Source organism: Mobula hypostoma, chromosome 6 (genome assembly GCF_963921235.1).
Source record: "Mobula hypostoma chromosome 6, sMobHyp1.1, whole genome shotgun sequence".
NCBI classification, from domain to species: domain Eukaryota; kingdom Metazoa; phylum Chordata; class Chondrichthyes; order Myliobatiformes; family Myliobatidae; genus Mobula; species Mobula hypostoma.
The window spans coordinates 140,305,316-140,319,031 of record NC_086102.1 but is presented as its reverse complement, the minus strand read 5'-3'; the positions used below and the strand labels follow the sequence as shown (position 1 = coordinate 140,319,031).

Below are 13,716 nucleotides of genomic sequence, written 5' to 3'. Positions count from 1 at the left end.
TGAACATTCACACCACTAAGCCTTAACACTAGCCATACCATCACTCTTTAATGTAATCAAATATATCAGTCAATCAGTCAATTACAAACACATTTTATACTGACAGCAGTTGAATCCATTAAATTTATGCTGTTGACTACAGCAACAATTTTCATTATGAATTAGAAAAACTTAAAAAGACATCCCCTACATTGATTTTGCACTAGTACTGGATGAAGTTTAATAGAAAGGCAATGAATTAGTCATATGCATATCAAAATATTATAACCACGTACTTAATGATAGCAAACCAATCATGAGCCATTTATTTCTTTGAAATATATGGTATTCCTACCTGACAACTCCACCCACATCAAACCCATTCTTCTTCAGCATATTAAAGGCCTTTTCCTGCTCTTGCCGAATAACTTTCTTATCAATTTTAGGATCTGTCGGAACCCGGTATTCTGGAAACTTTCGCACCTTTTTAATGTAGATTCTGCAGTAGAATAAAAGTAAAATTAGAGTTCAGTTTCTCTAAATGTTACAAAACATCAAGAAAAAAGAAACATTACATTTCCAACTTTCTTCAGATGAATACATCAAGGACCTGGAAATAACATGTGCTCACACTGGGTCTTAAATTGTTATCTTCAGTAGAACCTTTGTGTTACTACTAACTTCATACAGGGATTCAGGTTTGAGTTTGAGTTATGATGGTAAGCAGTTTTAAGGAAGTAAGTGTACCTTAAATGTTGTTGCACTCTACTTATAAATGGCGAGCAGACTCTAAAGTAGCTTGAAACACACAAGAAAATAGCAGGAGTAAGCCACCAGGCCCTTCAAGCCAGCCTTACCATCAGTGGTTTACAGTTGATCTATTCAGGCTCCGCATCAGCTCCTCAGAACCCTCAATTTGTTGGTCTTTCAATATTTATCTAGCTGCACCTTTATGTTTCACTTAGTATTTCAAACTCCAAAATATACAGGCTCAACATGTTTAGCCTCTAAACAGAATACTTCTCTTATCCCAGGAATTAGCCTGGGGACTTTTTTGGACCCTTCCAAATATTATTATTTTTTTTTTAGGTAAGAGGACCAAAACCGTATGTGGCAGTCCAGGTACTACAAACTGTAGCAAAGCTTCTCATTTTCTAATCTCTAACCCCTTGCAATAAATCCCAATATATCAAATTGCCCTCTAACTATTCGCTGTACTTGTCTGCTGTCTTTGTGATTCACACATAAAAAAATACCCAGTCCCTGTGTGCTTCACTCATTTATAGCCTTTCTCAATTAATCTGCCCTTAATTACTCTTACTCAAGCGTATGATCTCACACTTTTCCATTTTATTTATAAAATTTCCAAATTTTCATTAATTCACTCTCCCTCAATCTATCTATACACCAATGCAGTGTCACATTATTCACAACAAGGCCTTCGACATATTTCTATGTCATCAACAAACCTTACATCATGATCTCTTCCACTAACATAACTAGTAAATAACTGAGGGTCAAGAGTTAGATAGACACTTTATTAATCCCAAATGAAATTACATTGTCACAATAGCATTACAAGTACACAGATATACAATTTATAAATATTTTAGAAGAAATGAGAAAGAAAAAAAGTTCCCTCAGTCTAACAGGGAAGGGTCATCACTTCCCCGGCTAAAGGTTGGCTCATTATAGAGCCTAATGGCCAAGAGAAGATTGACCTTGCATAGCGCTCTTTGGAGTAGCGCAGTTGTCTTCGACTATTACTAAAAGTGCTCCAAGGTGGCATGCAGAGGGTGAGAAACATTGGCCAGAATTGCCAGGATTTTCCATAGGGTCCTTTGTTCTACCACAGCTTCCAATGTGTCCAGTTTGACTCCTATTTTAAGAAAGCCAGCCTTTCCAATCAGTTTATTGAGACTGTTGGCATCATCCGTGTTGATGCCATTACCCTTGCACACCACCACGTAGAAGATTGTACGGTGATAAGAGACTGGTAGAACATATGAAAGAAAGTCCTGCATATTGGCTGCCAGTGACTAGTGGACTCCCTCAGGTGTCAGTATTTTGACCACTATTTTTTGCATTGTTTGTCAATGAATTGTATAATGGAATTGATGGCTTTGTGGCAAAGTTTGCAGATGGTACGAAGATAGGTGAAGGGGTAGTTAGAGCTGAGGAAGCAACGTGATTGCAGCAGGACTTAGACAAATTGGAAGAATGGGCAAAAAATTACAGATGGAATAGTGTTGAGAAATGTATGATAATGCATTTTGGCAAAAGGAACATTCGTGCAGACTATTATCTAAATGGGGAGAAGGTTCAAACACCAGAGGTGCAGAGGGACTTCATAGTCCTCATGCAAGACTCCCAGAAAGTTAATTCACAGGTTGAGTCTGTGGTAAAGAAGGCAAATGCAATGTTGCATTTATTCCAAGGGGAATAGAATATAAAAACGAGGAGATAATGCTGAGCCTTTATAAGACACTAGTCAGACCGCATTGATCGTCAAGTTTTGGGCCCCATATCTCAGAAAGGATATGTTGTCATTGGAAAAAGTCCAGAGGAGCCTCACAAAGATGATTCTGGGAATGAAGGGGTTAGCATATGAAGAGTGTTTGGCAACTTTGGGCCTGTACTCATTGGAAGTTAGGAGAACGTAGGGGGATCTCATTGAAACCTACTAAATGTTGAAAGGACTAGATAGGGTGGATGTGAAGAGGATGTTTCCTACAGTGCAGGTATCCAGAACTAGAGGGCATAGCCTCAAAATTGAGGGGCGATCTTTTAGAACAGAGGTAAGGAGGAATTTTTTTTTTTAGCCGGAGAGTAGTGAATCTGTGGAATGCTCTGCTACAGACTGCAGTGGAGGCCAAATCCGTGGGTATATTCAAGGCGGAAGTTGATAGGTGAGAAGGATGTGGCGAGAAGGCAGGGATATGGGGTTGAATGCGATCCAGGATCAGCCATAATGGAATGGCAGAGTAGAGTCAATGCACTGAAAGACTTATGTCTTATGGGTCTGATACACTAAAGGACCTCAGTCTCTTCAGGAATTAGAGACAACTCTGGCCCTTCTTGTACACAGTCTCTGTGTTGGTGGTTCACTCAAGTCCACTCTAGGTGCATCCCAGGTGGAGTACCACATCCACGTCCTCACCATCAATAGTAACAGGGAGCAGTGCAGGCTTAGTCTTCCTGAAGTCTATCACTATCTCCTTTGTCTCACTGATGTTGAATTGCAGATGACTCAGCTTGCACCACTGAACAAAGTCCTCCACCAGGGCCCTGTATTCATCCTCCTGTCCTCCCTTTATATGCTCAACTACTGCAGAGTTATCAGAGAATTTCTGCAGATGACATGACTCAGTGTTGTACCTAAAGTCTGGGGTATACTGGATAAACAGGAAGGGAGCCAATACAGTTCCCTGTGGTGCCCCAGTGCTGCTTATAGCTACGTCTGACACACAGCTCTATCTCTGGATACTCCACTAACCATACCTGCTCAAGTTTGCAGGCAAACTCAATAACCTAAATCTGTTCATTATGTAATTTGCTACCAAAACATACAAGTTATTACATAATATTTTAAAGTTTAGAAAAATGAAATAGGAGTAATATGAAAGTACAGGAAATCAAAACAGCATTACACAACCTGAATCAAGGCAACCACCATATGATGTTGCTCTACCAAATTTCAATGCAGGACTCAATCCAGAAAGAAATAGAGCCTCAAATAAAATATGAACACGTATTGAGTCAAAAACTAATTAAGCCATTAAAAAAAAATTCTGACAATTACTTTGAGAACAAGACTGGCAGCTTCTCTACTTCCCTGCAAATCATATAAAACAGACAAATTGGGTTAGTCAAAGAACACTGACAATTTTTTTCCTTTTATACCAAGTAATTTAATCTCTGATGCAAGGCACAATTCCTATAATTTTCTGGTTTGTCTCTATTACTTTTCTTGAGTGGGAACAACATTGGCTATTCTCCAGTCCTCTGCCATCGCACCTGTGGATCAGGCTAAAGTGAAAAGCACATACTGACAAGAAATGCAGATGTCCAATTCCTTATCTAACAGTAATGTGGGAGCAAAAACAGCAGTTCAAGTTGATAGCTCACCATCACCTTCTTAACCTTTTTTTTTATCATTTGTCACATGTACATTGAAACATCAAAACATAAAGCAAAATGTGTTGTTCACATCAATGACCAACACAGTCTGAAGATATATTGGAGGAACCCACAAACGTCATCATAGTTCCAGCGCCAACATATCCAGAAGCCCACATGGTCACAGGGAGAGAGTACAAACTCCTTACAGACAGTGTGGAAATTGATCCCAGATCACCAGCACTGTAAAATGTTACGCTAGCTCCCACACTACCCTGACACCCCCATAATGTTCTAGGCATGAGCACTGAATACTGACCTGACCAGCAATGACACATACTCTAAGAGTTAACTATCCTGACCGAAGGATGCTGAGTGCAATAGTTGCCAACTCCCCTGATCAATACCATCCCTTTTCTATTACTGAACATGAGGCATGAATGTTCATTTTTAACCTAACTTACACTCAAGGGCCTTTTACTGTGCCAGTGCTGGATAGAGGAAGCAGTGCTGCAAGACATGAAAAACTGCAACATTGTCACCATATACAAGAACAAAGGGGACAGAAGCGACTGTAACAGTTACAGGGGAATCTCCTTGCTGAGTATCGTTGGGAAGGTCTTTGCCCGCGTGGTCCTGAACAGACTGCAGAAAGTAGCCGAAAGGGTATATCCCAAGTCTCAGTGTGGTTTCAGGTCAGAATGCTCCACAATCGACATGATCTTCTCCCTTCGACAGCTACAAGAGAAATGCAGAGAGCAAAGACAACCACTTTACATCGCTTTCATTGACCTTACGAAGGCCTTCGACCTTGCGAGCAGAGATGGCCTGTTCATAATCCTCATCAGGATTGGTTGACCCCCGAGGCTCCTCAGGATAGTTCAGTCATTCCACACAGACATGAAGGGTGTCATTCAGTTCGACGGCTCTTCTTCGGAGGCCTTCAACATCCGCAGTGGTGTGAAGCAGGGCTGTGTGTTTGCCCCCACCCTGTTTGGCATCTTCTTCGCAGTCATGCTGAAGCACGCCTTTGGAACATCAACTGATGGTGTCTACCTCCACACCAGATCATACGGGAGGCTGTTCAGTCTGTCCCGGCTGAGGGCAAAAACCAAGGTTCGCGAAGTACTCATCAGGGACATGTTGTTTGCAGACGATGCAGCACTGGCAACACACTCTGAAGAGCAGCTGCAACGCCTCATGGACAGCTTCTCCAGAGCTTGCCAGGACTTCAGCTTGACCATCAGCCTGAAGAAAACCAACGTGTTGGGCCAAGGCGTTGAGCACCCCCCTGCCATTACCATCAACAACTACCAGCTGGAAATAGTTCACGAGTTTACATACCTTGGCTCCACCATTACGGAGAGCCTCTCCCTAGACCCCGAGATCAACAGACGGATCGGACAAGCAGCCTCAACATTCGCCAGGCTGACAAAGAGAGTCTCGGAGAACAGAAAGCTGACGACGCACACAAAAGTTGCAGTCTACAGGGCCTGTGTCCTCAGCACACTGCTTTACGGCAGCGAGACCTGGAGCCTCTACTACAGACAAGAGCGGCGTCTCAACACCTTCCACCTTTGCAGCCTGAGACGCATCCTGGACATCACGTGGACTGACTGAGTCACCAACAATGAGGTCCTGGCCTGCGCCCAGATACCCAGCATCTTCACCCTGCTCCAACAGCGCCATCTCCACTGGCTGGGCCACGTACACCGCATGTCAGACAGGAAGATCCCGAAAGACCTACTGTATGGGGAACTGGCCTCCGGCAAGAGAGCACAAGGGCGGCTCCATCTTCGTTTCAAAGATGTTTGCAAGACAGACATGAAGTAACTGAAAATGAACGTTGAGAGGTGGGAGGACATCGCAAGCGATCGCTCTCACTGGAGGCTGGAACTACGCAGAGGTCTAAAAAGAGAAGAAGAGAAGCTGAAGCTTGCTGCTGAAGAAAAGCACACTCGTCGGGAAAACAGCACCAAGATAACACTGGAGGACAGCGCCTTCAAGTGCAGTCGCTGCAGCCGAGACTGTCACTCCCGTGTGGGCCTCTACAGCCACAACAGATACTGCTCTAACACAGACTGAAGCAAGACCTTCCAGGCGCAGATCCATGGTCTCGCGAGACTAACAGATGCCACCACCAATATTATTTTTCCACATTTGTAAATCATATATCATGCACTGAAAATATCAGAAGCCCACAACTACCACAATATTATCATGTATGGATCTATTTCAGACAAGTTAAAAATGATTATACATTTTTTCAAGTTATTCAAGAAGGGTTCTCACCGTGCAGCACAAGTTGCCTTATAATGCTGATTTGAGATGTTCTCCTGTTCTGTTTTCTTAGGCTGAACTCCTTTCCGTCTTGGTCCAAACTGGCATTCCATGACGATGGCCCTACTTCCTGAAAGAGACACAAAAGCTCCTCAGGTTATCAGTGAGTCAGGTGACACCAAGTAAACCAGTATTTCCCTGCTTGCACCCTCTAATAATTAATTACAGGCTCATGTGCAAAAGAAATGACAAATGGAGTTACTGAAGGGTTCATCAGCAGCACAGAAAGTTACCTACATTAAAAGCCCATTTAGCTTAACTGGTCTATGTCCCACTGGTTGTACTCCACCATTCTCCCAACCTACCAGAATATTTCTTTTCCTTTCTCCTTCATGTACTTGTCTAATTTCCTCTACAAAGTTGAATTACATAGTGCATCATTTTGGCTGAAATGTCAGCCCAGGAAATCTCATGTGTTTTTACTCCAGCAAATTTAATTTTACAATTTCAACTGAATGCCTTTAAATCTGTGGCTTGCTATCTTGGTATCATAATTTTAGGAAGGTGAAATTGGAAAAGACCTTTGCAGAATATAAAAGCAGGACAGAACTTAAACAGGGAATCGAGGGAGTTAAATCGATCATGAAATGTCCTTGGCAAGTAAAATTAAAAAGTACCCCAAGACATTTCATACATATAGTACATCTCTTCTCACTGCTGCCATCAGGACCCACACCACCAGGCTCAGGAACTGTTGTTACCCTTCAGCCTGAACCAACGTGGATAACCTCACTCACCTCAGCTCTGAACGGATTCCACAACCTATAGGTTCTCTTTCAAGGACTCTACAATTCATGTTCTTGGTATTATTTACTTATCTATTATTTGTTTTTTTTATTTGCACAGTTTGTCTTCTTTTGCACATTGATTGACAGTCTTTGTGTGTACTTTTTCATTGCTTCTGCTGTATTTTTGTGTTCTACTGTGAATGCCTGCAGGAAATGAATCTCAGGGTAGTCTATAGTGACATACAGTTTTGATAATAAATTTACTCTGAACTTTGCATATTAGAAACGAGAGTAATGAAGGGAAAGGGTAGAACCACTCAAAAGAACAATGGAGAGAATTTATGTCTGGAGCCAAAGGAAATGGCAAGGCTAAATGTGTTCTTCACATTGATAGTCATTAAGGAGTAGGACACTGGGAGAGTGAGATCAGGGAGAAGTATGCTGATGTTCTAGGGCACGATGATATCAAAAAGGTAGTACCTCCTGAAGAACATTAAGGCGTAACAGTTGTAAGATCTGATGGAATCTCTCCAAGGTTTTTGAGAGAGGTAAGAAAAGAGATTGTTGGTTTTGCGAAGATCTTTGTATCCTCTTTAGTCACGGGTGGGGTGGCAGAGGATTGGAGAACAGCGAATATTGTTCCCGTTTAAGGGTAATAGAGACAAACCAGAAAATTATAGGAATTGAGGCTTCCATCAGAGATAGGAAAATTATTGAAAATTTTGAGGGATAGGATCTTCTTGCATCTGGAAAAGCATAAAATGGTCAGGACGAATCTGGATGGTATTGTATGGCGAGGTCACATCTTTAAAAACTTGATTTGAGCTTTTATAAGGAGATGATAAAGAAAACTGATGAGGGTAGGCAGTTGATGATGCATACATGGACTTTAGTAAAGCTTTCCGTAAGGTCCTTCATGGTAGGCTGATCCAGAAGAATGTGGCACATGGGATTCACATCGACTTGGTAGACTGGATTCAACATTGGCTTGTTGATAGAAGGCAAAGAGCGGAAGGATGCTGTCCTTACTGGAGGACTACGAACAGTGGTGGACTACAAGGATCAGTGCGGGATCTTTGATGCTTGTGATAAAATGTAAGGTGTCTGTTTCATTACATAAAGAACATGCTTGGAACATGAAGCATTAGAAGCACATACAATATGTTAAAGAGGCATTTAGACAGGCAGATGAACAGACAGGAAATGGAGGGATATAGACCATGTGCAGGCAGACACATGGCCAACACAGACATCATGGGGTCAAAGGGCCTTTTTCTAAGCTGTACTGTTTTATGTTCTATAACCAATGTATAATTAAACTAATTCATACAATCATTCAAGCTTAGAGTAAATGTTTCAGGAGGAACATCTTCTGTCATTATTGCTGGAAAGTTTTCAATCAAAGTATTAATTCTGTTCCTCTTTCCACAGATCCTGTCTGCCATCTTCTCCTCCCTGGTGGAAGGAGAAGATGGCAGCGCGCTGCGCGTGCGCATCTCTCCGGTTAAAAAATGATATCGTATCCATTAGATAGGGGTCGTGGACAATCCTGATCTGATGGAGAATGGACGTGAAAGCACAGAGGAACATCTGGAGAAATTTCTGAAACGCCCGTCCACTGCTGTCATTACTGTGTGGTCAGGAATCTTTCGGAGGGTAGGCCTCAAAATCCCCAGCCTTGCCTGCTTTTGGTGACCGAGAAGGAGGTTGAATCGTTCGGCAGAGATGCCGCTCAGTACTCTGTGTCGGAGAGCTGATCAGAGCTCGAAGTTTTCAGATGACTCAGAGTCGGATTGTGGTCGGCATGGCAGGGAGAGTTTTTCTTCCTTCTCCCGCCTGTGTGAGATGTAGGACATTTCAGAAACTTTGAACTTTACTGTGCTCACGGACTTTCTTCATCAAGTTATGGTATTGTTACACTGTTTGTAACTATATGTATAATTATGTGGTTTTGTCAGTTTTTTCAGTCTTGGTTTGTCCTGTGTTTTGTGATATCACACCGGAGGAAATAATGTATCATTTCTCAATGCGTGAATTACTAATTGACAATAAAAGGTGACTATGTGTCTTCATAATCTAAGATTTCCAGCATCTATAGTTTTGAATTTCATTCAAATCATCTTCAGTGGTAACTTGGATCATTTTCAATTTTGCAATATAAAGTTATAACAGTAGAATGTTAATATTTCAAAAATTCCATTAAAAGTCATCAGCATCAAGCATATCTGTAGCTCAAGGCACATTAATGTTCATGGTCAAAATTTCAAACTGTGTCTGTGACTTAACTGGAAATATTAGAGAGGAAGATTTTATAAGAGCTTACCGAACAGAAGGAAATGCAAAAGGAAATAGCTGCTGTTCCGAACAAGAATCTTTCAAATATATGCGAAGTACAAATTTGAAAAAAGGTTAAATGATAACAATACACTAGGAAGCCTAAAATCAGTTGTGGTACAAAAGAAAATTCATTCAGAAAGTTGGCAGGTTGATTAGGGATAACTACTTTGTATTTGCAAAGGTAAGTTTGCTAAATTTAGTAAAATACTTTGACTGACCAAAGCAGTGCTCATAAGGGCATCAAAGCTAGCAATACGCTGTAATTTCAAAAGGTGAAAACAAGTTCTTGAATAAAGAGCTTTAAATGTTGTGAATTTGAGTGTAAAAAAGATATGGAGAAGTTAACATTTGGATGCAAGATGAAACTAAAATTTTATGAAAGGTGTATTACAGAGTCAAAGAGAGATGAAGCATGAAAATGGGCTCTTTTACTCACCCAGTCTGCACTGACTATCAACCAGCCATTTACAATAATCTGATATTAATTGCATTTTTTAATTCCACCTACAATCCCTTCAACTCCTCCAGATTCTACTACTCACCTTCAAGGGACAATTTAGAGCAGCAATTAACCTACAAACCTACATATTTTTGGGAGGTAGAAGGAAATCACAGTACCCTGGGAAAACCCATACCATAAACATGCAAACTCCACGCAGACATCACCAGAAGTCAGGATCAAACCCAGGCTGCTGGAACTGTGAAGCAGTGGCTCTATTACCGCCAGAAGAATCATTAAGGCACGCAGGGATAGACAGACATTTAAAAAAAAAGAGGACTATGTTAACAAAAATGATCCCATGAAGGAAGGGCTTTACATAAGTGGAGCATTTTATATCTCTGGGCCTATACTCGATGGAGTTCAGAAGGATGAGGAGGAAAATCTCATCAAAACCCACCAGATACAGAATGACTTGGACAGAGTGAACATAGTAGGACAGCCTAGGATCTGAGAACACAGCCTTAAAATAAAGGGATATCTTTTAAAAAAAATGAGATAAGGAGGAATTTTCTTTTCAGCCCCAGGGCAGTAAATGGTGGAATTAATTGCCAAAGACCATGGAGACCAATCACTAGGTATATTTAAGTTAGAAATGATATTTTCTTGATTGGTAAAGGGTTTAAAATTAGAAGCTAGGAAAATAGGGTTTAAAAAAAAGCCATGGATGAATGGCGGAGCAGACTCAATTGGCTGAATAGCTTAATTAAGTTACTATATCTTGCGCTTTATAGCTTTAATCATGTTTAAAAAGATTAGTGTGCATATACAAAAGAGAATGTTCATTTTATTGGAATTCATTAGCCCGATAAAACAACTGCAGTAAATTGAAATACAATGTTGGAAAGCGTATGGTCATGCACTTTGGTGGAAGAAATAAACAGGCAGACTATTATTTAGATGGGAAGAGAATTCAAAATGCAGAGATGCAAAGGGACTTGAGAGTCCTTGTACAGGATACCCTAAAGGTTAACCTCCAGGTTGAGTTGGTGGTGAAGAAAGCAAGTGCAATATTGGCATTCGTTTCTAGAGGAATAGAATATAAGAGCAGGGATGTGATGTTGAGGCTCTATAAGGCACTCGTGAGACCACACGGAGTACTGTGTGCAGTTTTGAGTTCCTTATTTTAGAAAGGATATACTGAAATTGGAGAGGGTTCAGAGAAGATTCATGAGAATGATTCCAGGAATGAAAGGGTTACTGTATGAGGAACGTCTGGCAGCTCTTGGGCTGTACTTCCTGGAGTTCAGGAGAATGAGGGGGGGATCTCATAGAAACAGTCCAAATGTTAAAAGGCCTGAACAGATTAGATATGGCAGATTTATTTCCCATGGTAGGGGAGTCTAGGACAAGAGGGCACGACTTCAGGATTGAAGGACGTCGATTTAGAACAGAGATGCGGAGAAATTACTTTAGTCAGAGGGTGGTAAATCTGTGGAATTTGTTGCCTCAAGCAGCTGTGGAGGCCAAGTCATTAGGTGCATTTAAGACAGAGATGGATAGGTTCTTGATTAGCCAGGGTATCAAAAGGTACAGGGAGAAGGCAGGGGAGTGGGGATGACTGGAAGAATTGGATTAGTCATGATTGAATGGCGGAGCAGACTCAATGGGCCGAACGGCCAACTTCTGCTCCTACATCTTATGGTCTACGGTCTTATAGTCTAAATTATGGACATCCCCAACAACAAAACAAAACTACAAAGAGAGATGATAGGAATGAAAGCATTAAAACAGTGCCTATAGAAATGGATGATGTTTCACTTGTACTAAAACAGTTATGGAAAATTTGACAAGGATCTTTATAATTATGCAATAATTTGATTAATTAAAAAGGAAACAAAAATGTACCGATACTTCACAGCCCAAGGTCAAGAACTTGATATTGGATAGCCTAAGGTCAGCAAAGAATGAAAGAAGAAATCAAAATATTTCTTTCATGCAGCAGATTCTTTGATACTGTCAAAAACGAGTATACATAACAAAGTGGAAAAAGATAAAAAACTGAAAAAAATTAAAGGGTATGGGAGTAAGCCCAATTGGACAACAATAATATCATGAAAAGCCTAGTACACTAATATCTGGGAAACTGTATGTGAAGTGAGGTAAACTGAAAGAACTAGAAATGCGAATAAAAGATATATGAAACAGTAAGGAAATTTAAAATATTTTGAGATAATAAATTTAACTATCCTATAATTATCAACAAAATTATTTCTAATAGATTTGAAATTTTGCTATTTTCTTATAAATATTCTATTCTGACCTGCATTAACAAATGGAATTCCATCATATGGGACATATTGAGATTTCCACATCAGCCTGGTGGCAGGTTTGGCAGGACTCGGAGACTGCCTTGTCCCCCAGACACTTTGTGTTTGCTGCTTGTGGACCGTTAGTACATTTTCCAATTCAGTTTCACTCTCACAGTATCCACGGTAGGAATCTCCGATTTTCTAGAATAATGAAATATTAAACACAATGAGAAAGTTTTTCACTGCACCTGTACTTGTGCACATAAGACTCCACTTTAACTTTGAATAAACTTCAAAATGACACACTTCACACAAAAATGCCTTGATAAAATATGCTCATTTTTGTTCAACCAACACACATCAAAGTTGCTGGTGAACGCAGCAGGCCAGGCAGCATCTGTAGGAAGAGGTGCAGTCGACGTGTCCTGACGAAGGGTCTGGGCCTGAAACGTCGACTGCACCTACAGATGCTGCCTGGCCTGCTGCATTCACCAGCAACTTTGATGTGTGTTGCTTGAATTTCCAGCATCTGCAGAATTCCTGTTGTTCTCATTTTTGTTCATCACCTCTGATGAAAACCACACTCTTGAAGTGTTGAAAAGTTAAAAAAAAGTAATTCTTCAAATATCTAATCTCACTTAAAGCACAAGTAATTGTTCCAACTGTGTACCCTGCAACCAAGGGATAAAAATTATTTGGAAGGTACTTTGCTGAAACATAAACAATTGAAAAACATCCAGCGAAAATGAATATACAATTCACGAATTAACCTCACAGCTCCGAAGTCTTCGTGCCCAGGCAGGGGTGTTGTGTGGCAGTGGCTGAAATGGGACAGAAAAATTGTCTTCAACCATTCTGAAATATAAAAAAGTTGAAGGTTATTGTAAGCAATTTTTCCTATACAACTGCATCATACATTCAGCAATAGCAAAACTACAGTTAGAGGCAAGCAAGACTTGTATTGCTGCTAGATTTAACCTGTGCTACACCAATTAGTTCCAAAAGATAAAGAAATCCCATTCATTACTGCTAACATCCCCAAACTTGGAGAACAATCCACTTCACCAAAGATGAATTGTACCTCAAGATGGGCAACACTTTGAAAGATAGAAGCAGGATTAGGCCATCTGACTCATCGAGAATGCTCCACCATTTCATCATGGCTGATTTATTATCCCTCTGAAACCCATTCTCCTGCCTTCTCCCTGTGACCTTTGATGCCTTTTCTAATCAAGTAATCAACGTTTGCTTAAATATACCCAATGACCTGGCCTCCGCAGCCGTCTGTGACAATGAATTCCACAGGTTCACCACACTCAGGCTAAAGAAATTCCTTCTCATCTGTTCTAAATGGATGTTCTTGTATACAGAGCCTGTGCCCTCTGATCCTAGACTCACCAACTACTGAAAGCATCCTCTCAACACCCACTCTATTCAGGCCTTTCAATATTCGATAGGTTTC

The 13,716-nt window shown here is 40.7% G+C and overlaps 1 protein-coding gene across 4 annotated transcripts in view; it reads right to left on the bottom strand.

Moving 5' to 3' along the window:
- The window catches only part of LOC134348441 (calcium-responsive transcription factor-like), a 53,485-nt gene that overhangs the window by 23,680 nt on the left and 16,089 nt on the right, over nt 1-13,716 (bottom strand). For all 4 annotated transcript variants that reach the window (XM_063051821.1, XM_063051824.1, XM_063051823.1 and 1 more), the window contains 4 exons: nt 13,025-13,109; nt 12,266-12,455; nt 6,391-6,508; nt 335-478 (listed from right to left, as the gene is read on the bottom strand). In XM_063051821.1, coding sequence (XP_062907891.1) covers nt 335-478; nt 6,391-6,508; nt 12,266-12,455; nt 13,025-13,109 — 537 coding nt within the window. The remainder of the gene's footprint in view (nt 1-334; nt 479-6,390; nt 6,509-12,265; nt 12,456-13,024; nt 13,110-13,716) is intronic.